The 27,500-nt window shown below is 36.4% G+C and overlaps 1 protein-coding gene across 1 annotated transcript in view; it reads left to right on the top strand.

The window, feature by feature from the left end:
- LOC106869289 (uncharacterized) overlaps positions 1–27,006 on the top strand; it is a 76,326-nt gene extending 49,320 nt beyond the window's left edge. Inside the window, exon 2 of the mRNA XM_014914961.3 lies at positions 25,433–27,006. Within this exon, the coding sequence (XP_014770447.1) occupies positions 25,472–26,638 (1,167 nt within the window). The 5' untranslated portion in view covers positions 25,433–25,471 and the 3' untranslated portion in view covers positions 26,639–27,006. The remainder of the gene's footprint in view (positions 1–25,432) is intronic.
- The last annotated feature ends 494 nt before the right edge of the window (positions 27,007–27,500 follow it).

Raw genomic sequence — 27,500 nt, 5'->3', positions numbered from 1 at the left:
CCAAATTTTCTCTTTTCAAAATTAATTGAAAGACATTAATTTTCAAATAATTGAAGTAGTGTAGAACTGTCAGGTTTATGATGGTAATATTGATCAAGTAAGAATTAGTTAGCCATGAAAGACCCAAAATATTTAGATACATGATACCAGATGTACAGCAGGATACAATTAAGGTATTTGATTTTGTATTTGTTGTTGGCACTCTGTCGCTTACGACGTCGAGGGTTCCAGTTGATCCAATCAACAGAACAGTCGGCTCGTGAAACTAACATGCTAGTGGCTGAGCAATCCACAGACACGTGTACCCTTAACGTAGTTCTCGGGGATATTCAGCGTGACACAGTGTGACAAGGCTGGCCCTTTGAATTACAGGCACAACAGAAACAGGAAGTAAGAGTGAGAGAAAGTTGTGGTGAAAGAGTACAGCAGGGTTCACCACCGTCCCCTGCCGGAGCCTCGTGGAGCTTTAGGTGTTTTCGCTCAATAAAAACTCACAACGCCTGGTCTGGGAATCGAAACCGTGATCCTATGACCGCGAGTCCGCTGCCCTAACCACTGGGTCATTGCGTCTCCGCTGATTTTGTACACATTGCAAACAAAAGGCAGGTTAACTGTATCTTCTCAAATCAGTTGTACTATATGTTAATTTAAAAAAAGAAGAAAAAGAAGAAAAATATTTGTAGAATGATAAATATTGAGCTAATTACTTACTATTTTAAGTAATTTATATCTTTTATATTCTTCAGTCATTAGACTGCAGCCATACTGGGGCATGTTCTTGAAGGGTTTAGTTAAGCAAATTGCCTCATTACTATTTTTAATCAGTTAAAGTAGTTGTATGCTGTCAACTTAATGTGACAGTCCCCTGAAGGGAATAATACTACTGTTGGTTAGACCTAGGAAGCTGCACCGCTTCCTGTCGGCCTTGACACATTTCCTGTGTCCTGGGAATAATACTACTATTGGCTAGACCTAGGAAACTGCACTGCTTCCTGTTAACCTTGACACATTTCCTGTGTCTTTATGTTTACACAGGAAATGTGTTAAGACCAACAGGAAGCGGTGCAGCTTCCTAGGTTTAACCAACAGTAGTATTATTCCCTTCAGAGGACTGTCACATTAAGTTGACAGCATACAACTATTTCATCGTATCGCTACTGCATAAATCTCTCTGAGAGATTTAGAAATGTATTATATCTAGTTAGTTGTTCAGTATTTTCCTTCAAATCAACGTCGCAACCGTTACCAACGTTGCCTTCCTGACACTTGTGCCAGTGGCACGTGAAAAGACATTCAAGCGAGTTCGTTGCCAGTACCGCTGGACTGGCTCCTGTGCAGGTGGCACGTAAAATACACCATTTCGAGTGTGGCCGTTGCCAGTACCGCCTGACTGGCCTTCGTGCTGGTGGCACGTAAAAGCATCCACCACACTCTCGGAGTGGTTGGCGTTAGGAAGGGCATCCAGTTGTAGAAACTCTGCCAAATCAGATTGGAGCCTAGTGTAGCCATCTGGTTCACCAGTCCTCAGTCAAATCGTCCAACCCATGCTAGCATGGAAAGCGGACGTTAAACGATGATGATGATGATGATGAAATCATTATAATTTCCATTTTTCCCTTGCTTGCACTGGGTTTACTGAAGCAGACTTTCTTTGGCTTGTGCCATTCCTGTTGCTAACCCTTACTTGTTTCCAAGCAAGTAATATTTTCATATGGTCAGTCATGAATTACACTGTTATATGACAGTGACACTCATTACTCTCACTTGGTATCAAGACAAGTAGACACAAACAAACACACACCCACACAGACCTGTACACACACACACGCATATACAATGGACTCCTTCCAGTTTCACTCTACCAGATCTACTCACAAGGCTTTGGTCAGCCTGGGGCTATAAAAAAAAGAACACTTGTCCAAAGTACTATGCTGTGGTACTGAACCTGAAACCATGTAGTTGGGAAGCAACCTCTTAACCATTCCGCCATGCCTGCACCATTGTTAATAATGAACTTTTAGGACAGAAAGAATCATGCATAAAATACTATGTTAAATATGTGTTAAGAGACAGAGCTAAGTATGACCAATGTATGCATAATCAATTCATAGTCACAGAGGGAAAATGCTGTGCTGTGTATTGATTATTACAAGATTCTACTTTTCTTTGAGAAATACAAGATGTCTCTTTGCTTCTTCCATATTTTCTTCAACCAGCAGTTAAATATCAGTACCATCAATTGTCAACACTTTATTTTCTTTTGCATTTAGCTCTGTTACCTTGTACATTTGCTGCTGCTGCTATAATAATAATAATCATCATCATCATCGTTTAACGTCCGCTTTCCATGCTAGCATGGGTTGGACGATTTGAATGAGGACTGGTGAAGCGGATGGCTACACCAGGCTCCAATCTGATTTGGCAGAGTTTCTACAGTTGGATGCCCTTCCTAACGCCAACCACTCCAAGAGTGTAGTGGGTGTTTTACGTGCCACCGGCACGAGGGCCAGTCAGGTGGAACTGGCCATGGCCACGCTCGAAATGGTGTTTTACATGCCACCTGCACAGGAGCCAGTCCATCGGCACTGGCAACGATCTCACTCGAATGTCATAATAATAATAATAATAATAATAATAATGGTTTCAAATTTTGGCTCAAGGCCAGCAATTGTGCAGGGGGACTAGTCAATTGCATTGACCTCAGTGCTCAACTGGTACTTATTTCATCAATCCCAAAATGATGAAAGGCCAAATTGTCCTCAGCAATATTTGGACTCAGAACATAAAGATGAACAAAATGGTGCTAATGATTCTGCCATCTCACCACTTTAATAATGATAATAATAATAATTGTTTCAAATTTTGGCACAAAGCCAGAAGTTTCGGGGTGGGGGCAAGTCGATTACATCCACCCCAGTATTCAACTGCTACTCATTTAATCAACCCTGTAAGGGTGAAAGGTAAAGTCAACCATGGCAGAATTTGAACTCAGAAGGTAAAGACAAGTGCCACTAAGCATTTTGCTCAGTGTGCTAACAATTCGGCCAGCTCGCTGTCTTAATAAATAATAATAATAATAATAATAATAATAATTATAAAAATAATAATAATCCTTTCTATTACAGGCACAAGGCCTGAAATTTGTCTGGAGGGGGTTAGTTGATTACATCAATCCCAGTGTTTTACTGGTACTTAATTTATCGACCCCGAAAGGATGAAAGGCAAAGTTAACCTCAGTGGAATTTGAACTCAGAATGTAGCGATGGGTGGCGAAGTACTGCCAAGCATTTCATACAGTATGCTAACAATTTTACCAGCTTGCCACCTTAATAATAATAATAATAATAATAATAATTGTTTCAAATTTTGGCCTAATAATGATGATGATGATGCTTACTTGACCTTTTGACACATTTATCATTTTCCTAAAAAACAATTTGATGTGGGAGATAATTTGTGTTCTCATTTTTTTTTTCTCTCCCTATCATTTTACTATGAAATACATTTTTCCCAAGCCTTTTCGTTACACTGACAAAAATGGTAACCTTTTTCTTTTTGTGTATATGTGTGGTTGTAGCTAATATTAAATACCTGTTTGTTGTCTTCTGATGCTTCAGTAGTAACTGGCCTACTTCTTGCTAACCTTGTTTTTATCTCTGCTTTACCAACTTCACCAGTGGAGGCGCAATGGTCCAGTGGTTAGGGCAGCGGACTCGCGGTCATAGAATCGTGGTTTCGATTCCCAGACTGGGCATTGTGAGTGTTTATTGAGCGAAAACACCTAAAGCTCCACGAGGCTCTGGCAGGAGATGGTGGCGAACCCTGCTGTACTCTTCCACCACAACTTTCTCTCACTCTTACTTCCTGTTTCTGTTGTGCCTGTAATTCAAAGGGTCAGCCTTGTCACACTGTGTCACGCTAAATCTCCCCGAGAACTACGTTAAGGGTACACGTGTCTGTGGAGTGCTCAGCCACTTGCACGTTAATTTCACGAGCAGGCTGTTCCATTGATTGGATCAACTGGAACCCTCAACGTCATAAGCGACGGAGTGCCAACAACGACTAGTTTGTGATCGAGTTATTTTATTTTGCAAGGTACTATTCTTCCCTTGAATTCGTGATTTCAGAGAAGGGTAAGAAATTCTTCATATTTTGCATCTTTGCTTTTTTTAACTTTACAGTTTGAATTGTAGAATTGTCTACCCAATCGAAATATTGCAACAGCTAACAGTGAAATATAGAATTTAAAATAGGCTTTTTCGACTGTTATCAAGTCTTTGAGAACATTCACATCTATTTTTCAAAAATATATATAGTTTGAAATAGTTTGCTTTTGTTTTGGACTGAAAATGTTTTAGTATTTTAATGTTCTTGAATAAACTTCTTCGCATACAAAAGCTGAGACAACTATACTTCACAGTTGTTATTTTGAAATACTTGTCTTCTGATATTTGTGAGTCCATCGAATAAATATTCAACCCTATTAAATGTTGGCCTTCCTAAACATGAAATAATACGATAATTCCAACCCTAAATAAATTTAACTTGTACTTTTTTAAAGATGTTCTTTAAGGTAACAAGAAATATTGAATTTCATATAGAATTAAAATATAGCTATGAATAAAAGATGTGTAAATTAGGAAACAAAAAGTTGCAGGAGGCCTCTAAAAGTCATGTGACAGTTCTGGCCACACCTGTGCTTATATATGTGTGTGTGTATCCCACCACTGCTTCACAACCGGTGTTGGTGTGTTTACATCCCTGTAACTTAGTGGTCCAGCCAATGAGACCAATACAATACGAACCAGGCTTTAAAAAAATATAGTACTGGGGTCAATTCATTCACCTAAAAGTTCTTCCAGGCAGTGCCCCAGCATGGCTGCAGTCTAATGACTGAAACAAGTAAAAGGTTAGAAAACATCTTATCTGTCCTTTCATTATTTCAGACAGTGAACTTTCAGTTTGTAGAACATTTGGCTACTATTTCCAGCAGGTTGAGCAATCACATAGAAGCTCCTACATTTACTCACAATATCAGTTGGTGCTTAGCTCCAGTTTCAAGTTATGAAGTACATGGAAGGTAAATTGGTAGAATACCAATCTATTTATAATTGATAGAATGCCAGTACATTCTCAGAGTCTCTACTACATATTCCCAGCAGTTAGGTAAACTAACTTCTCCATATGCTTCATCTAAATATTTGCATCATCCTCAAGTTTACTGGAAACATACCTATGCATAACCATTTTTCTGGTATACTGAGTATTTCTTTTCCTGGTGTTTGTTGAAGTGCACTGATCCAACTATCCTGGGATTACATAGGAATTCATCAGGAAGTGATTACTTTTTGAGGAGTTCACTATCAATCCATAAGATGTTTTATCATCAGTTTTGAGCACTTGGTTGCAACTGATATAACCTTTATCTCCCCACAGCAAAACACCTGTTCCTGTTCCTCTATCATATTTTAAACCTCACCTCACCTGGCTTAAAACCTCCTCCCTCAGTTCTATTTCTCCTTTGCTTCAGGGATCTTGTCTTGTAAGTTAATTAGTGACCTTACTATTGCTGGTGCCACATAAAAAGTACCCAGTACATTCTCTAAAGTAGTTGGCGTTAGGAAGGGCATCTAATCGTAGAAACCATACCAAAGAAGACATTGCAGTTTGATGCTGTTTTCTGGCTCACCAGCTCCTGTCAAACCACCCAACCGATGCCAGCATAGGAAATGGACATTAAATGATTATGATGATGATAATACTGTCGTTGTTTAACAGATGCTGTCTGGATGATACCATGTGACACTTAAAGAATGCCTACACTAATCTTAAACTCTTTCTCCCACTCTGAACATAAAGCCTGGAGGAACAGAAGTGATTTTCAAAAGGCATTATTTACCCTACACCAACTGGCATCTTAGACAGAACTGGTTACAACACTCAAGGTAGTTGCTGAGGGGTATCCAGGATTCATGACCTGATACTGCAAAAGTATTGTGGGATATTGTCTTGCTGTAAGAGTAAAACTCTGCGATATCTTTTAAGTCTGGTATAATATTCTTTGGTCACTCACTTTTGTATATATTTCTGTCAATATCTAGGTATTTGTAACGCTTGTTTGGTACAGGGAGACAGAAAAACTATTGATGATATTGGGTTTTGCAAAACAGTTTTTCTGCATTCAGCTATCAAATATGAACATTTCTTTTGGCCAAATTCCATCCCAATATCAGCAGAAACGTTGTTACTAAATCCAACTGTTTCTCAGCATTGGAAATATTTGTGGTAAAAATCATTAAATTGTCCAAAAAGAAAACATACATTCCATTAATGTCTTTTGCTGTTGTAGTTCTTAGCTATATTCCTGTGTTTTTGTGAAAGAAATGGCAATGTACTCAGTGCTAGTATAAACAGAAGCACAGACAGATTGTCTCCTTTAAATATTCCCTTTGAAATATAAACATCAGAGACAGCCACTCCACTTTCAGTTACAAGTATGAAGATTTGCTGACCAGGTTTTTGTGAGCCTTTCAGTGGTAACGGGTACTTTTGCTAGCTGCACTGATTTTGACAGCCATGAATGAGGTATAGAATCAAATGCTTTTCTGTAATCAAACCATACTGTCTCAAGATTTCTACAAGATTTTCTTCCTGCAGATAACACAGCTTTGTGAGTGTTTATTGAGCGAAACCACCTAAAGGCTCCATGAGGCTCCAGCAGGGGATGGTGGCGAACCCTGCTGTACTCTTTCACCACAACTTTCTCTCACTCTTACTTCCTGTTTCTGTTGTGCCTGTAATTCAAAGGGTCAGCTGTGTCATGCTGAATATCCCCAGGAACTACGTTAAGGGTACACGTGTCTGTGAAGTGCTCAGCCACTTGCACGTTAATTTCACGAGCAGGCTGTTCCGTTGATCAGATCAACTGGAACCCTCGACGTCGTAAGCGACAGTGCCAACAACAACAACACAGCTTTATTTATCAGAAGTTGTTTAGCACATCATCCTCACACTGTCTTCTTTACTTGCTCATCAGCCACTTTATTGTTGGATTGCAATAATCTTGGAGGCATTGGTTGAAATAACTTGTGTAAAGTTTGTATATAATAGTTAGGCAATCATTGGGCCTATGTTTTTCTGCCAAGTCAGTGTTTTCATTCTTCATTTTGAGATTTGTTCATGCTATGACAAACCAATTGAACATATCAGTCTGGCTTTCCATAGTTCTTTGAAATATGCTTATCAGCAAGTCTCTGTAGATTGTCAATACCTTCTACCATTGTCCATTTCCTGGTGCCATCCCCATTATGCAGGTTTACCCCAGCTTCTTTGAAAGCTTCAAACTTGATTATGTAAGGTTTCCAGCAATATTCTTTCTTGACAGTATTCAACTATGATGCATTCTGATTAAAATCTTTGCTTTCGTTTCCAGATCTAAAGCCAAAATAATTTAAGGTCTTCCTAAGAAGAGAGCTCTTTTTACAAAGATATAATTTTCTTCATCCTTCTGCATACAACCTGTGGATCAGAAGCAAATTTCTGGTTAACACTGGCTTTTAACATGTCTTTCTAATAAGTTTTTCATTCAATATCTCAAGATTTTGCTTTAAATTTCTTAATTTTCCTTCAAGATTTTTCCATGTAGAATCTTCATAAATATTTGTTAATTTTTTCTTGCAGGAGTGGCTGTGTGGTAAGTAGCTTGCTTACCAACCACATGGTTCTGGGTTCAGTCTCACTGCGTGACACCTTGGGCAAGTGTCTTCTACTATAGCCTCGGGCCGACCAAAGCCTTGTGAGTGGATTTGGTAGACGGAAACTGAAAGAAGCCCGTCGTATATATGTATATATATATATATATATGTGTGTGTTTGTGTGTCTGTGTTTGTCCCCCCAACATCGCTTGACAACTGATGCTGGTGTGTTTACGTCCCCGTAACTTAGCGGTTCAGCAAAAAAGACCGATAGAATAAGTACTAGGCTTCCAAAGAATAAGTCCTGGGGTCGATTTGCTCGACTAAAAGGCGGTGCTCCAGCATGGCTGCAGTCAAATGACTGAAACAAGTAAACGAGATAAGATATAGTTGATACGCTGTGAACTTATTCGTCTTATATCTCATGATGGTTTTTAACCCTTTAACATTCAGATTACTCTGTCAAATGTAATACTATTTTATTTGCATTGGTTTTAAGTTAATCCTGCATTATTTCATAGCTTCGAGGTTTTGATGATGTGATTGTGTATTTTCGCTATGGCATTGTAGGATAGCTGTGAGAGGCCAGATTTTGCCAGTTTGCACATAAAACTAGTAGAATATTTGGACTATATATGGCTAGTTTAAATGCTAAAGAGTTAAATATTCTTTTCTGCATACATTGTTTCCTTATGTAATGTTCTGCAAATATCTCATTGGTATTCATTCGGAATAACAGCATCCGTACACAAGCTGGTATTGATAATCGAATGCATTATTACATTTTTTTGTATTTTATATTGCGTCTCCAGTGATATCATCTATAACTTCTAAGATGAGAATGATTTTTTCCCCCTTTCCTCATCAAAAGACTTATTTAACGATAGCTTAGAGAAATTGGAAAAAAATGATTTTCAATCATTGGTTTTAAAATGCTCATAAGCTGCGTATATTCCACAAGCATCTCTGTCAGACTAGCTCTATACAGAGATATTTGAGAGTTGTGTGATGGCGACAATGACAGCATTGGTTTGTTTACATTTTTATTAGTTTCTTCTGTGACAATTTGTAGCTGGTTTTGAATATCTTTCAGAAAATCGACTAGTTTCACAAGGGTTGGAATAATGATTACTCTCTGTGACAGCCATTTTTCAGGCTAATAAAGATATTTATTGTTGAAGCTGTCAAGCTACGAGATGGCTTGAGTTTTGGTAAGCTTCATTCCACTTGGTTTTTAACTGCTTCATATAGCTAATAGAAGGCACTTATACAAGCTTTTTCATAGCACTAGAGTATATTTCGGTATAAATTCAAAGACCAAGCAGAGTTAGATAAACATATCATCTTAGATAGTAATTTTAATATCAGTATTGATATTGTCGATAATGTCAACCTTGTTTGTATAACCAAAAGCTGACATGGTGAAAAATGTGATTTTTTTTTTCTTTTTTTTTTCCAATAAGCAAAAGGTGTAGAAAAACCAGTTACTGATCTAGGCTTAGTTAGGAGGCTGACATGATTGTAAAAGAAAGCATGTATGTCAAATGTGTGCGTATGTATTTATATATATATATATATATATATATATATATGTATGTATGTACATAAGTCAGGTCAAATGTATGTGTGTATGTATTTATATTTATATATATATATATATATATATATATATATATATGTACATATGTCAGGTCGCTCTTGAATGCTACTGGTAACATGCAATCCAGTACAACCTGTTACATTGGCTTGCTTGGTGAGGAGGGTGTTGTGAGACACCGTGGGAGATGAAAAATAAAACCTATCAAAGGGCAGAAGAACTCCTGAACAGTCAATGGCCATCCAACTAAATATCTGTAAATATGTATATATATATATATATATATATACATTATTTACATTATCTACATTTGACAGATATTTGTCCTCATCTTGTTTGTTGTTAACGCAACATTTCAGCTGATACACCCTCCAGCTTTAATCAGGTGTCTTTGGAAAATTTTGAACCTGGGTTCAATGTTATTATTATTCAGGTCACTGCCTGGAATCAAACTTGGAATCTTGGGGGTAGTAGCCCTTGCTTCTAACCACTACGCCGTATGCTTGTGGGCAATTATGGAGTGAATTTTAGGGCTTATAAATCTAATATTTTCCTATCCTTCCTTAATATCGGTTCCCATATGCTATTTATATCTGCACTTGGTCTGCTTAGGAGGTTGTTGTGTCCTAGCATAAATGCTGCTGCTTTTAATTTTCGTATTTTCCACTGGTGTTCTCTGTCTATTATTTTAACTTCATCCCACAGGGGGAGGTGGCCTCCATTTTTCCATACATGATCAGCTATATCCGATTTATCAATATTCCGAGTTTGATTCTAGGCAGTGACCTGAATAATAATAATATCAAAAAATGCCTTAGGAATGAGAACCAAGGTTCAAAATTTCCCCAAGACACCTGATGAAGGCTGGAGGGTATAACAGCCGAAACGTGTTAACAACAAACAAGATGAGGACAAATATCCGTCGAATGTAAATAATGTACATAAATCCTCATCTCTTAAATATAGAACTGTATATATAAATATATATACATATATATATATATATATATATATTTCTTATATGTATATACATGTATATTTTTACTTTTATATATATGTATTATTTTATATCTTTCAATTGCATATCTTTTACATTTTTCTATTTATATATAATTCTTATTTACATTTGCAAATCACATATCATACTTTTCTTTCCTTTCTTTTTTTTTATGTATGAATGAGCTACTCCATGTTGGTCACCAGAGTGATATTTGATCACTTTATATAGTGTTTGAGTGTTGGTTTGGTGTCTGGAATGGGATAGCTTATCTCATGGGCAGAAGCTATTTAACCTTGGTTGGTAATCTACCTAGGAGAAGGAAATCTCCGGAATAAAACCTGAGGCCTTGGAAGTTCCTGGTTTTGTCAATTTTCATGTCACACCAGCGAAAGTCTTCTTGGGTCAATAGGTAGGGCTAGTGCAGTGCAAGTTACACGCACTGAAAATTATTCATCTGCACAGGTACTTCCTGTACTCCAAATTTTAGTAAAATCATTGAATTGGTTGGTTGGCAGAGACCTAAAAATGCATTTGTAAATTATGCTAAAATGTCTCAAACATTCAGTAAATGACATAAAAGGCTTGGAAATGTCAGAGGAACAGGTCTGGCTCGGCAGGTGTCCCAGTGTATCACAGACTGGACCCAGTCATCATCCTGCCACTGTGGTCAAGCAATCTTCAAGAAAATGTAAAAATAAACATCCTTTGAATTCTGGCTGTTGGAATGCACACACACTTCTTGATGATAATTTCAACAAGAAGCTAGAAAGAACCAATTCCACTTTCTCTCAAAAGTTAATCAATTCTTACGATATATATATTTGGAACTTAATCACCAGGTACAGGAACCTTATACGTATACCATTCTACCTTCTGCCTAAATAATGGAACTGCAGATACAATATCCCTGCATATCTCACATCTATTTTCATTCCTCCACTTCACTTTCTATTTCATATCTTATCTAGAATAACTATTGCTTAACCATTTTCTCACACCATCTCCAATGAAGGAATATATAAAATATCCCAGAAACAGCTGTAAGACCGTCTATTTATAAATGTTCTGAAATCTTTCATAGCCTTGGATTTTTTATCTCATTCTGTTAATTTACATATATATATATGTTTGGTGGTTAGTGTATTATAAAGCTAGATTATTAATCATGCTATTATCATTTTTATCTGCAGTTTGGTAGATGAAACAGTAGTACAGAGATTCAAGATATTTGTGCGCTGTAAAATTATAAATTGTACATCAAATTGTATCCCTTTATGCTAAAACTTAGTCATTGGACAAATATCAATAAAAGAAATACCAAAATCAATATAATAAAATAAAACCATGAAAGGTAGCTGTCTGAGCTTGGCTGCTGGGCAATGGCTGAAAGCAGTTAAAATCAGTTATGCTTCAATTATGTAGTTAAGATCCAGTTAGAGATATTCTGCCGAGGGATTTTTTAGAATGAAACCACAATTATAAAATGATTTTGTGTCTTATGACCAAATACTAGAAGTCTCCTATTGAAATAATTTGTAACATTCTGTAGCATTTTTGTGTCAGTAACAGGGATTTTAACAGAATGGTGAGACATGATGTGGTTAATGTTCAGTTTAAACATTTCTAGGTTACTGTCACCATCATCATCATCATTATTGTTTTAATGTCCACTTTTTCATACTTGTACGGGTTGCATGGACTCTATTTAGGTGGATATTTCTACAGCTGGATCCCCTTTGTGATGCCATCCCTTGTTTCCAAGAAAGGTAGTCTTTCCCTCTAGCCAGATATGTTTCTGCAGAATATTGGAAATGACATTCATTTACAACAATCACATGATGTCAGGACAAGGACACACACACACACACACACACACACACACACACACACAGAACAGGCTTTTTCTAGTTTCCATCTGTCAAATCCACTCACAAGGTTTTGGTCAGTCTGAGGGTGTAGAAGATACTTGCCCAAAACACACAGTGGGACTGAACCTGAAATCATGTGTTTTATAAGCAAGCTTCTTAGCCACACAGCCACAACTGTGTCAGCCGGAATAATATGGGTACTCATCATCATCATCATCCAGTATTTTAAATCTGGGTTAACGGAGGGTGGCTGGATCTACCTCAATGCCATAGCAACCGAGGTAGGCAGGTGCAGCTCACCCCAACCTTTGGGCTGGCTGGTGCCCGTTCTCCTTTGCTATCATGAGGCTCGTTTGGGGCTGGATTTTCTACAGGGAGCATGCCCTTGCTCACCCCCAACCTCAGTTTCTAGACATGAGTGGTCCCGAGACCAAGGCCTCTACCATGATTTTTAAGAAATATGGTGGAAAACTAGCTCAGGAAGTCAGGGACGCTACTTCCTGAGACCCCTTTTGGAACCCCACAACCTACTGAATTTTGAAATTCTAGCTCGGATGGATTATAACAGAGTACTTGATGCAGATCTGAAAAGTGAGATACAAAAGATGAAATGGGTGTATTTAGATGGTAGAAAGAAGGCTGAAAGAATGTAGAATTCTGGGAGATAGCAGCTGAAATACATGGTAAATAAATGTTAACCTGGCAACTGTGGAGGTATGCGGCTTAGTGATTAGGGCGTTACATTCATGATCATAAGATTAAGTTTCAGTTCCTGGACAAGGTAATGTGTTGTATTCTTAAACAAAACACTTCATTTTATGCTGCTCCAGTCCACTCAGCTGGCAAAATTGAGTGATCTTGCGATAGACTGGCATCTCATCTTGTAGGAGGAATATATATACATCACAAAATCTGGGAAACTGGCCCTATGAGCTTATGGCTCAGGAACTTAGGAAGGACCTTTGATTGTTTTGTTCTTTTGTTTTTAATTTGAAACAGGTAAATGATCCTCTGAATGTAGTTTAGGATATTGTGTGTGTGTGTGTGTGTGTGTGTGTGTGTATCAGAGTGGGACAAGAACCATTATATCGAAACAGAAATACCTTGATGTCTTAATGTCTGGTTGAATTGTTTCTTTTTATGTCAATGTCCACTTTGCATTTCATACTACAAATAAATATTAGACAAAGTACTGGTGCCAGTATAACTTACTAAAAGCCCTTGGAGGGGGTGTCCCTGTATGGTTACACTCATCACAAGAAGTCAGTAACAGAATTGTATCCTGAATTACATGTTTTTCTTTAAGATGACAAGGTGCAGTTTGAAGGAGATACAGCTGTTATTTCAAGCAAAATGAAAGTCACAGTTCTCTTGAGACCTAATCTATCTTTTTTACTTGTTTTGGTCATTAGACTATGGCCATGCTGGGACAATTCCTTGAAGAATTTTTAGTCGAAAGAATTTACCCCCCCCCCCCCCCCCCCCAGTATCTCTTTTTCTTTAAGTCTGATATTTATTCTATTGGTCTCATTTGCCAAAATGCTAAGTTTCAGGAACATAAGCACATCAACACCAGTTCTCAAGTGATGGTGGAGACAAATACAGACACAAAGATACATTCACATACACACACACACACACGACAGGCTTTCAGTTTCTGTCTACTAAATCCACTCACAAAGCTTTAGTAGAAAACATTTGCCCAAAGTGCCACAGAGTGGGTTTGAACCTGGAACCATGTGATTGGAAAGCAAGCTTCTTACACAAACCATGCCTGTGCCTATATGCTGACAAATCTTTTTGTAAGGGCAATACATTGCTAATCTTTTCTATATCATTTGAATTTTAGTATATGTAATGTTAAAACTAACAAGACCTCTTAGCAGTTGCTTGAATTCCTAGAAATAGGAGCCAAATCTTCTTCAAATCCCACCCTATCTTAAAAAGAAGAGAAAAATGGACACATTAGATTGGGTAATGTTATTTTAGAAACATCAACATCCGAGGATGGTCTTGGCTGCAGTGTCTTTGATCAAAGATATTCTTTCTCAGGACTGACCTGGGGTTAAACGGCAGCAGCAGCAGCATCATCTACTTGAAGCCTGAGAAATGTTTTTATGGCGTTACACTAACAATGGAAAGATGGACTACAAAGCTTATAAATTAATGCAGTTAATAACCTAAATTTCCTGCACGCACAACTAAGAGAATATAATTGACATAGTTTCTAGATGTGGTATTGCTCTATTGTAGGTGATTGTTTGACATTAAGTGCAGTGTGAAGAATGGTTTATTATCTGAACAGAAAGATTTTACTCTTGCTTTTTATTTAAGCAGACAGTTTTAGATAAGGACTGAGTGTAGATCCTGCTTATAGATCTTGTAATATCTAATGCATAATTAATTATGCAGTAGTTAGTAATGTTTTAAACTTTTAATCGCTTACCAACAAACTTAGTATCAATTTTTTTTCGCTCTTAATTATTTTTGTGAGAATGCTTATGATATAAATAGTTAAGTTAGTGTTACTAATATATTTAATTACTCTTTTTTACTCTTTTGCTCATTTCAGTCATTTGACTGTGGCCATGCTGGAGCACTGCATTTTAGTCGATCAAATCGACCCCAGGACTTATTCTTTGTAAGCCTAGTACTTATTCTATCGGTCTCTTTTGCCGAACCGCTAAGTTACGGGGACCTAAACACACCAGCATTGGTTGTCAAGCGATGTTGGGGGGACAAACACATATACACATATATACGACGGGCTTCTTTCAGTTTCCGTCTACCAAATCCACTCACAAGGCTTTGGTCGGCCTGAGGCTATAGTAGAAGACACTTGCCCAAGGTGCCATGCAGAGGGACTGAACCCAGAACTATGTGGTTGGTAAGCAAGCTACTTACCACACAGCCACTCCTGCGCCTATATGTGAGGATCATTAAAATACCAGTGAGAAATAATTATGCAGTGAGAGAGTGAAAAAAATATTAGCCAATAATTAATGCAATTATCATTTTGAGGGAGTATGTAGAGAAAGCAACTTTTCAGTCTTATTCTGACCTCATTAGCAAATCATAGTCTTCTTCGTATTTGCCAAAAAGTGATAAGAGGTTCAGTAGGTAAATATGCAAGATTGCACATTGGTTGACTCATAATTCAAAATGGATTATCAACTCTTTATCTTTTATGCTTTGTTGTTTACTTGTTTCAGTCATTAGATTGTGGCTATGTTGGGGCACCATCTAGAAGGGTTTAGTTGAACAAATCAACCCCAGTACTTATTTTTAAGTATGATGTAAATTTCCTATTTAAAGTGATTTATTTCAAAAATCTTCCATTAAAATTTCTGGTTAATTTGTGGTTAATTTCGTAAAATAACTCCGTCGCAAGTAATATGGTGTCTGACCATATTTTTTAACCATTTTCATGTTAAAAAAAAGGTCCTATTATATTTTTATAATAAAATATTATTAGGAATTGTATTAAAAAAATTGTTAAAATATTTTGTGTATTGTAAAATATAATGTGTCTTGAATGGCACAACAATGCAGGGTGGACTGTTGTTGGCACAATGTCGCTTACAACATCGAGGGTTCCAGTTGATCCGATCAACGGAACAGCCTGCTCGTGAAATTAACGTGCAAGTGGCTGAGCACTCCACAGACACGTGTACCCTTAATGTAGTTCTCGGGGATATTCAGCGTGACACAGTGTGACAAGGCTGGCCCTTTGAATTACAGGCACAACAAAAACAGGAAGTAAGAGTGAGAGAAAGCTGTGGGGGAAGAGTACAGCAGGGTTCGCCACCATCCCCTGCCGGAGCCTCCTGGAGCTTTAGGTGTTTTCGCTCAATAAACACTCACAACGCCTGGTCTGGGAATCAAAACCGCGATCCTACGACCGCGAGTCCGATGCCCTAACCACTAGGCCATTGCGCCTCCACAGGGTGGACTAGAATTGTTATAATTTAATTATCCATAGTCCGATATAATAATATTTCAGAATATAAAAATTCCTTCTTCAGATATCACTAAGAATTGATCATGTCACTGCTATAATTGGTTTTGTGTTTTGTAGAAGTATAACCAATTTATTGCAAATAAATTTTAACAAGATCTTATGTGGATCCTAGTTGAGAACCTCAAGTCTAGTTGTTTTTAAACACTCAAGACAGTGCTCTCCTGACTATATACAAATTTGGCCTTATTTCCATCAGCAAGGATGGGTCTAAAGTAGTTCTAATTATTCTCATTATGTACTTGAATTAAGTATGCTAATAGTTATTCGCCTAAGAGTTCATTAACTTACGTCTGTTTATAGTACATAAGATGATTATTTCAGTAGATATGCTTCAAGCTGATCATGAACTACTTTTATCAGTTGACTCTAGACAAGAACAATCTGAAATGTGAAACTCTAATTCTTAAGTGATCAACTACCGTTTTGATGCTTTTGGTCGGTGTAGATCGGAAGCATCTTGCTTGGAGACGTGATCATTGGTGGAATGTTGCCAAGTTTTTTTTATCATAGAATTTCATAATCACAAGCACAATTATAGTTACTTTCTCCCATACATATCTCATTATCATTAATATTTTAACATTCTCTCTTCATATGTACTATACAGCATGTGCCAATCCTCTTACGCTGTTGCTATCTTGTCTATGAGACCCAGTGCACTGATGTCTGGCATTCGTTTTAACTTGTAGCTGCTAATATAAAATTATGCAACACTTACACTTAAACCTCATTCAGTATCCACATCTCAGTATCATGCAGCAATGCACTTCTTACACTCAACCAGCTACCCCCATCTCTAGCCATCTGATGCTTTCCCCCTCATGCTCTTACAACTTCCACCCTTTCCTGATCCACTGTCCATACTTTCTCTTATACTTATCTCTTTGCTCCTTGAGAGTTTTGTTTTGACACTACATCACTACCATCTTATTTTCTTCCTAGCTACTCACACCCTTATATAATGTAGGGTAGCTATGTACCTTCTCTACAGCAAGATACCTACACTTTTTCTTCTATCATACTTTAACCCACCCCCACCCCTTAGTGGGGGCGTAATGGCCCAATGGTTAGGGCAGTGGACTCACGGTCATAGGATCGCAATTTCGATTCCCAGACCGGGCGTTGTGAGTGTTTATTGAGCGAAAACACCTAAAGCTCCAAGAGGCTCCAGCAGGGGATGGTGGCGAACCCTGCTGTACTCTTCCACCACAACTTTCTCTCACTCTTACTTCCTGTTTCTGTTGTGCCTGTAATTCAAAGGGCCAACCTTGTCACGCTGAATATCCCCGAGAACTACATTAAGGGTACATGTATCTGTGGAGTGCTCAGCCACTTGCACGTTAATTTCACGAGCAGGCTGTTCCGTTGATCGAATCAACTGGAACCCTTGACGTCGTAAGCGACGGAGTGCCAATGCACACACTTTAACCCTTCAGCATTCTGATTACTTCGTTAAATATAAAGCTTATTCATTCACATCATTTTGAATTAATCATTATCTCATAGCTTTGAGGTTTGAATGATAGGAATGTTTATTTTTAGAATAGCATTGTAGAATAAGTGTGACACGTCAGATCTTGCTGGTTTTAATGCTAAAGGGTTAATCTCCCAGTGGCTGGCATAACGCCACCTACTCCCACACCACACCTACATGCTCTCAAATACTCTCCCCACTTAGTTGAGGGGATTTTTTTTCTTTTCTTGTTCTTTTCCTGTCTTGCAAGTTACTTGACAACCTCACTAGTGCTGGTGGCTCCCAAAAAGCACCCACTACACACTGTAAAATGGTTGGCATTAAGAAGAGGAACCAACCAAAGGAACCATGCCAAAGCTGGCACTTGTGCTTGATACTGCTCTCTGACTCACCAGATCAAGTCAAACCATCCACCATCTTGTGATCTGCACATGACACATAAAATAAACTCATTTATGTTATTTAGCACTAGGTCACTCCTCTTCCAGTCATAACCATCTTTTTTTCAGATAATATATCTAAGACTGCATTATCCAATGTGTTCTTCCTTTTCTAAAATGATAGTGTGAGGTGAGGATTTCGCTATCTCTAGCAAATTAAGTGCCCACAAAGTGGTTTCTTGGTTAAAAAAACTCTTTGTTAAGACTGCAAAATCTATCTTTCCCTAATCCTACCCACTATCTCTTCATGGCACTCACCTTCAATAAATGCTGACTACTAGGCGTAGGAGTGGCTGTGTGGTAAGTAGCTTGCTTACCAACCACATGGTCCCGGGTTCAGTCCCACTGCGTGGCATCTCTGGCAAATGTCTTCTACTATAGCCTCGGGCCGACCAAATCCTTGTGAGTGGATTTGGTAGACGGAAACTGAAAGAAGCCCGTCGTATATATATATATATATATATATATATATATATATATGTGTGTGTGTGTGTGTGTATGTTTGTGTGTCTGTGTTTGTCCCCCCAACATCGCTTGACAACCGATGCTGGTGTGTTTATGTCCCCGTAACTTAGCGGTTCGGTAAAAGAGACCGATAGAATAAGTACTAGGCTTCTAAAGAATAAGTCCTGGGGTCGATTTTCTCGACTAAAGGTGGTGCTCCAGCATGGCCACAGTCAAAAGACTGAAACAAGTAAAAGAGTACTACTTTACATCTATCACAGTAAAGTCCTAGCTGTTTGTCACTCTACTAGTTAACCTACTATATTTCTTATGTACCCTATATATCAATCAATGCTACCTTCTATATAGTACTAGGATATTTGTGCTCCTTCTTAACACTTCAGCCTTTGTATTAACCTTTAGACCAGCGTTTCTCAACTGGAGTTCCCTGGAACCTTAGGGTTCCGCAAAAGGTTCCTAGGGGTTCTGCGAGAAGGAGTGAGATAAGCTAATACTAATTTCATTATCATAATATTACTATACATGCACAACATATTATTGGTTATTGTAATATAGACATCATCCTGTCTAACCTATTGTGTTATCAAAAAAATATAACAACTATATATATATATATATATATATATATATATATATATATATATATTATATATATATATAGGGAGAATTCACAAAAAAACAACAGACGAAGACAGGTGGCGTAGAAAACAAACAGATGTATTAGTATAACGCTCAGGAATTGAAAAAGTCTTCAATGTTTCGAGCCTATGCTCTTCCACAGAAAGAAACAAGGAGAGAAAAAAATGTGTGTCGTGGTTAGCGATCTATCATGGCGACCACGCGAACTATGATGAAATATATATGAGAAAGATATAGTATGTAACTTTTTGTGCAGAGGTTTCTTGAGACATGTAATTTATCTTAGGGGTTATGCAAGGATAAAAAGTTTGAGAAACACTGCTTTAGACATTTAACTTCTTTGTTAATATGTTTCTATCAAATTACACTTTCTTTGCTTCAGATTATTTTGAAAATATTGAAGAATTTAGTAAAATAACTTTGTCGTTATTTAGCTGGTATTTGGAACATAAATTAACATAAAATTTTGATGAAAGATTTTAATTTAGGTTATTTTAAAGCAAGAAGATTGTATAATAGGATTAAGGATGATCTGAGCAGGTTGCAATGGATTAAATTGTTATAGTATGAGCAGGTTGTAAAGGGTTAAATTCTTGACCATGCTGTTTCGAGCTCCTACAACACTTCATCAGATTCTATGAAAACATTGGACTCATTTGACCCTATATCTTTTACCTGTACCTAGTCTATCAACCTCAATGGAATAAAAAGTTCAGGTGTGCATGAAGATTTGAACATAGAAGTAGAGAGAACTTGTAATATGTTAATAGATATATCAGAGCAAAAGACTAGAGATGATTCTATCACTCTTTTACTCTTTTACTTGTTTCAGTCATTTGACTGCGGCCATGCTGGAGCACTGCCTTTAGTCGAGCAAATCGACCCTGGGACTTATTCTTTGTAAGCCTAGTACTTATTCTATCTGTCTCTTTTGCCGAACCGCTAAGTGACGGGGACATAAATACACCAGCACTGGTTGTCAAGCAGTGCTAGGGGGACAAACACAGACACACAAACATACACACTCACATATATATACATATATACGACGGGCTTCTTTCAGTTTCCGTCTACCAAATCCACTCACAAGGCTTTGATTGGCCCGAGGTTATAGTAGAAGACACTTGCCCAAGGTGCCACGCAGTGGGACTGAACCTGGAACCATGTGGTTGGTAAGCAAGCTATTTGCTATCAACAAGTTTTCATAACTTTTAAAGTGTGTATAACTCAAACCGAGAATATGAGTGGTCATTTAATATACATAACTATATAAGACATAAGTATGGCTGTGTGGTTAAGCTTGCTTCCCAACCATGTCTATAATATGAAAGAATGAAAGGAGTATTTCTTGTTTCACCACGATTTTTAAAAAATATTTTGAAAAAATATTGTTCCTGATATTTTTAAAAAACTAATGCACTAAGATATATTTAGATTCAAATAAATAGTATTATACAAATATATTTCATGACCGTTATATTAGTTTATTTTTCATATTTTATTTTTTTTTTTTATCTCTGTTTTTGTTTTTAATTACTAAGGCTCATGCTTGAAAACATAAATATATTTAAATTTAGTCTTTTAGTCTTTTCTTGAATCTGTGAATCTTCATACATCAAAAATTACTCTAGAGTTTCATAATTTTATCACAATAGATTTTTATAATTCTATTATGGATAAGAATTGAAACAATTGTACGTAATTTGTATTTAAAATTTATTATATTATATAATAATAATAATAATAATAATATAATAAAATAAAAATAATAATATAATATATATTATATAAATATAATATAACACTAATAAATTTTAACTTTTGAATTGACAATCGTATATCTTCATTTTGTTTTCATTTTCATAAATTTGATATGTACCTATGTGAATTGTAAAATTTTTCTCTACTAAATTGGGTATTAAACAGTTGAGCCAGTGAAAGATTGGATGATTTCATCCCTATTTTCATCGTATTGGATTTAATTTAGATGTGTGTGTGTGTGTGTGTGTGTGTGTGTGTGTGTGTATATATGTGTATGTATGTATATCTGTGTCTCCTTGTTTTGACTATGTGATTGTTGTAAATGAATGCCATTCATTTCCAATATTCTGTGAAAATCTCAATCAACAAACCTACATCCAACTCATGCAAACATAAAAAAGTAGTTGTTAAAATGATGACCATGATCACAATTCAAAATAGAGAGAATATAGTAGTACTGATTAGGAATATCGACATTATGACTAAAGAGAAATACCTTAGAAACGTTACATTGTTAGTGGTGATGATGATGATAATGATGACGATTGATCAATGGCTTAAATGGTGGAGTATGTGTACAAGAGTATTTCAGGCAAATATTGTTTTAAAATAAACATGGAATAAGAAATGGTAAACGAACTTCGTCTAAATGAGATGCAGCCATTATTAAAAGCCAACACAATTGTTTGGAATTAAAAGTACTTAAGATACAGAAAGCCCCAATAAGAAATAGCAAATACTTCTAAGTATTTGTCTAGATTAAGAAATCAGAAAAATATATTCATCTTCACATCAAATGGCTTTATTTGCGTAGGATTGAAGTAAAACCTGCTTAATCTCGCTGTATTATGACGATGATTGATTTTTGTGTCAAAAATCAATTATAGAAATCAATTACAGAATATCAGAGTTAATGGCTATAGAATTGTACTAAAAGTGAGATATTTGGCATGAACATTCTTTATAAAATATTTGGCATGAAATGTTTTTGTAGAACTAACAAAAAGGCAGCCAGTAGTAACGAAATATTTTGTAACCCAAAGATAAAATCTTTGAGTCATGAGACAAAACCGATAAGTCTTTTAGTATGAAAGATCTGCCAAGAAAGGTTTGTAAAATGAGATAAATGGAATATGCAGCTCATGTTACTTAGCTATGTAAAGAATGTCTATAAATACCTTCGCCTGATCCCCTAAATAGTGTTTCTTGGATTGGAAGTGATTGCAGGTGGGGGTGGTGATTTTTGCTTGTTTGTTTTGTCTTAGGATCTGAGCAAAATATGATTTGGAAAAATGTCCCAATATATACTAATCTGTTGAGTGGGTTGATGGAATAGCCTTTGAATTTGGACTCTTTGATTTTATGCATAGATTATGCATACATTAACTCCTATTAGCTCTTTAGCATTCATATTACTCTGTCAAATGTAATTATTATTTATTCACATTATTTTGAATTAAACATGTATTATCTCATAACTTCAAAATTTCAATGATATCACTGTTTATTCTTAGAATAACATTGTGGGGTAGGTGTGAGAAGCCAGATGTGGCAAGTTTAAATGCTAAAGGATTAATCCTTTAGCATTCAGATTATCCTGTTAAATTTAATGCTTATTTATTCACATTGTTTTGAATTAATCTCAGAGCTTCAAGATTTCAATGATGTGATTTTTTTTTTTTTTTTTAGAATGACATTCTAGGTTAGGTGTGAGAGGCTGGATCTGGCCAGTTCGAACATAAAACAGGTAGAATATTTTAGGTTGGATATGGCCAGTTTAAATCTTCTATCAATCTGTTTCTCTCAATCTGGTTTCGTCCCTTTCTATCCTATATAATACTGTTCTCTCAAAGCAAAAATTGAACTTTACTCCTTTAAATAAATACGTGGTCTGATCAACAAGTACTCTTTACTCTTTAATTTGTTTGAATCATTTGACTGTGGCCATGCTGGAGCACCGCCTTTAGTCGAGCAAATCGACCCCAGGACTTATTCTTTGTAAGCCTTGTACTTATTCTATCGGTCTCTTTTGCCGAACCACTAAGTTACGAGGACATAAGCACACCAGCATCGGTTGTCAAGCAATGCTAGGGGGGCAAACACAGACACACAAACACATATATATATATATATATATATATATATATATATATATATATATATATACATATATACGACGGGCTTCTTTCAGTTTCCGTCTACCAAATCCACTCACAAGGCTTTGGTCAGCCCGAGGCTATAGTAGAAGACACTTGCCCAAGGTGCCATGCAGTGGGACTGAACCCGGAACCATGTGGTTCGTAAACAAGCCACCCACCACACAGCCACTTCTACGCCTGGACTGTTGCCATAGTAAGAAAGCAAAAGCACGTGGGATGAAGCCACTTTGCCCAGATTAGCCTTCCTTTCAAGCACTGCTGTAAACTGCTTCACTCTCCATGCTTTAGCTTCGTTACTATAGCAACAGTCCAGATACTTGTGGATCAGACCACACAGAAACTTCGACCATTACAGATTGTGGTTTATTTTAATTTTTAACTTATTTTTCTTAATTTTTAAGATTTTGAGTCTTAACCCTTTAGTGTTTAAACCACCGGTCAAAATTTACCCAAACCACGATCCCCTGTACAAAGTACATCCTGTAATTGATTTACTCTGTAATAGTTATAAAACTGTATCTACCTGGGAAAAATCTCAGTGTAGATGAAGCTATAATAGGCTATAAGGGCAGAGTACATTTTCGGCAGTACATGCCTGCCAAACTCACTAAATTGGGGATCAAGGTATGGGAAGTTTGTGAATCAGACACAGGATATTGTGTAAACTTTTATGTTTACACAGGTAAAAAATATAATGGAAACAGATGACATGGATTGGGACATGATGTTGTATGGTCTCTAACTGAACCATTTCACCATCAGAACTGACACCTCTATTTTGACCGATTCTTTTCTTGGCTTTGGCAGAAAATGTTGCCTGCGTAAGTACTTACACATGCAGTACTGTTATGGGCAACCATAAAGGTTTACCCCATGAAATGAAAACAAAATTTTAAAAAAGGGGACATTTTACAAATGCAAAAGAAAATTTTATTTCTGTCTACTAATGAACAACCTGGTGTTGGTGCCAAGGGGAAACCCCTCGTGAATATTTGTTATAACTAATATATGGGTGGGGTTGATAAATCCGACCAATATCGGGCATATTACCCAGTTGGTCGACCTGGGAAGAAATGGTGGAGGTACATTTTGTGGTTTTTAGTTAATTTAACTATAGTTAATTCATATATTGTATATGTAAAAAGCCACAAGGTACTTCTGCCACCAAAGAACTATGACCATTTGAAATTTCAGGTTGACATCAGATCTCAGTTATGTGAGGGCTTTTCTTCTAGAAAGCATAGAACTGGGAGAAAAGCAAAATTAACTGAGGTGGATGCCAACAGAGAAAATACTGACTTTCATAAAGTCGAAAAGATAAATGGAAGAAAAAATGTTTGCAGACTGTTTTCTGCAAAAAGGTATCAGATTAAGACTTCATATATGTGTTCCTTTTGCAAAGTGCCCTTGTGTAAAGGGTGCTTTGGGCAGTTTCATGACAGAAATATGTCGTACTATATTATTTTGTGACTATATTATTTTATCACATATTCATTTTCATTTTATTATAAATATGTGAAAGTGAGAAATACATATTAATTTTCAGTATGTTATACACCTGTATTCACCTTTGTCTCACCTGTTAACGAGCGTTTTTTATTAGATGCATTCTGTTACATAAATGAATTCATTAAATTCTATAAGAGTACATAGCCAATGGTATATTGACTAGTAAAAGAGTTTTGTACTTTATTTTCAATAAAAATGTTTGAATGAAATATAGAGAAAGAATAAAATCTTGTACCAATTACACCTGTATTTTAATCATCTTGAAAAATGTAAAATTGTTGGCGGTTGACATCTGCGATAATTTTAGTAACAAATCAAACAGGTAAGATGTATTAAGAATATGAATTTTAGTGTTTATTCATAATGTTACACCTGTTAATTAAATTTACCTGCCCGTAAATGTCAAATTTAATCAGAAAAATCAGCTAAAATTACATAACTATAAACCATTGGCATATAAGCAACCATTTACAAAATTTCAAATCTGTATGTAGAAAGTTAACAAAGTTACAAGCAAATACTGTGGACACCCCACTTGGACCTGAATAAATCAGAATTAATGTGAACAGATAAGCATTACATTTGATAAAGGATTAAAAACAGTTTCAGAGACTTGTCCTATAAAATGGTAATAATTGTGCTTTATATAGAAATTAACTGTTGGGATTTTGTCAATTTTTTTTTTAAATAACCAAAATGCGTACCAAAGTAATTGTTTTGAATAATTAATGCCAATGATTTATTTGTCTAAACTACTTGACATGCTCATTATTAACCAACTTTTTCTTTTTTCTTTATTTGCCAGGGATCTTCCTCTCCAGTGCCATCTCTACTGTGTTAGGTCATGTTGCACAACTTTTGGCTGGGGAGACGTTCTGGTAACGTGCTCTTTATTCTTCTCATGTTGACGCTGACCTGCAATATAATCTTCTATTCTCAACGCTACCTCAATAAGTCTGCTGCCTCGGAGAATAACTGTGATTTGAACACATATCTGAAAGTGTCTATGAAATTTATCGAGTCTAAAGGTTCCAAGTCTTTCAAGGAAATTCTTCATAGCTATTGTCCTGGTGTCGATGAAAATGACAAAGATGTCCAGCGCCTGATTTGGGCTCTTTTTGATCTTGTGAATTTCTGTAACAAAAATGTTAGCATTACAGCTCGTCCTGAGACCAACAAACCCATTCTAACAATGTTTACATCATGGGATGTGAATGAAACCAAATATATTGTCCATAACAACACAGTATCAAATTGGATAAAGCTAAAGAAGTATGTAAACCCCATCATTTTCACAAACAGCAGCCAGTACAAAAAACTTTGTAGTGATGCTGGCTGGACTGTTTACCCCATTACTCATTATGCTGCTGGTGGAGCTCCTGTCTTGAAAACAATGTTTTTGAAAGCCATGGAGAACTTTAACACTACATTTTATGCTTTTGCAAACGGTGATATTCTCTTTGAAGATGGTCTTATCGATACTCTGTTCTTGCTTATGGAAGAAATGAGCATTGACAACATGTCTCATCCTTTACTTCTTATTGGCCGGAGGACTAATGTAAAATATTTGTCCAAAAAGGATGCAGCCACCTATAAAAGTCTGAAGGGAGTGGCACGAGAAAAAGGACACCTATTCTTAGTAAACGCTGAAGATTATTTTATTACAAACCGCAACTATCCCTGGAAGGATATTCCTAACCTCGTGATAGGACGTCCAGCTTATGACAACTGGCTTGTAGCACATGCTCGTCGTTCTAATTTTACTGTTATTGATGCTTCGGATACAATTCTTGCTGTACATCAAACTACAAACGCTGGCAACTGGGAAGGCCACAAAAGAAAATTCAGTAATTATAATGATATTCTATTAAAAAAACTCAAGCTGCCTCGGCGTTATCGTAACGGCGAGACAGGGTGTACACCACTACGGACAGCATATGACTTATGTAGTAGAATAGTCATTCAAGAACGGAAAGTATTCCCCCCACAGTGTCATATAAAACCAGGATGAATACGTTTTTTGCATTACCTAGGCGATAAGAGAACTGAACACTTGTTTCTATCACACTCAGTTTTTCATTGTTGACAGTCTCTCTCTCTTTTTTTTTTTTTTTCTTCTCTCAGTTTTTAATGCATGCATTAGATTTCTCTAAATTTCATTCTCTCTATCACATTCCTCCCCACCCCCCACCATGCGCTCCTTCAAAGTACAAATTCTTTCTCAAATATTTCTCCTGCTTTCACTCTCTCCTTTAGCTTGCCTCTTTCTTGTGCACAATTTTCCTCTTAACTGCGCTCCATCTCTCTTATCCTCTCTGTTCCTTCACACATGCATAACTATTATATATATATATATATATATATATATATATATATATATATATATATATATTATACACACACACACACATATATAACTATATCTAACTTACTGCCAATTGTAATACCCTATATATTTATGACAAATTAAATTGGGAAAGAGTTGTTATATTTTTAGTTTAATTTATTTTTACAACGCTTAATGTAGGCTAGTATTTTTCTTTTCTTTTCTTTTTTTTTGAATCAACAAATGAGAGCTCTTTATTAAGTTTTGTTTTCATTGTGTATGTTTTAATTTAAATTTTATTTGTATGAATGCACAGGACAAGACAAACTTAGACCCACAAGGGGTGGTGGTGGTGGTGGGGGCCTTTCTTTTACAAATGATTTCTATTTATCAAGACAACTTTAGCAGTTACATTCAACTTAACAAATGTTTGAAAAAAAAAATCATGTTCATAATTTTTGCTTATCATGTAAGAAAAAAAAATATTTCCTGTCTTTTATCATGTACAAAATAATTCATTAAATATTTAAAATATTTTGATGTGTTT

The sequence above is a fragment of the Octopus bimaculoides genome, chromosome 11 (assembly GCF_046866305.1).
Source record: "Octopus bimaculoides isolate indiv1 chromosome 11, ASM4686630v1, whole genome shotgun sequence".
NCBI lineage: Eukaryota > Metazoa > Mollusca > Cephalopoda > Octopoda > Octopodidae > Octopus > Octopus bimaculoides.
This window is presented reverse-complemented; position numbering and strand designations above follow the sequence as displayed.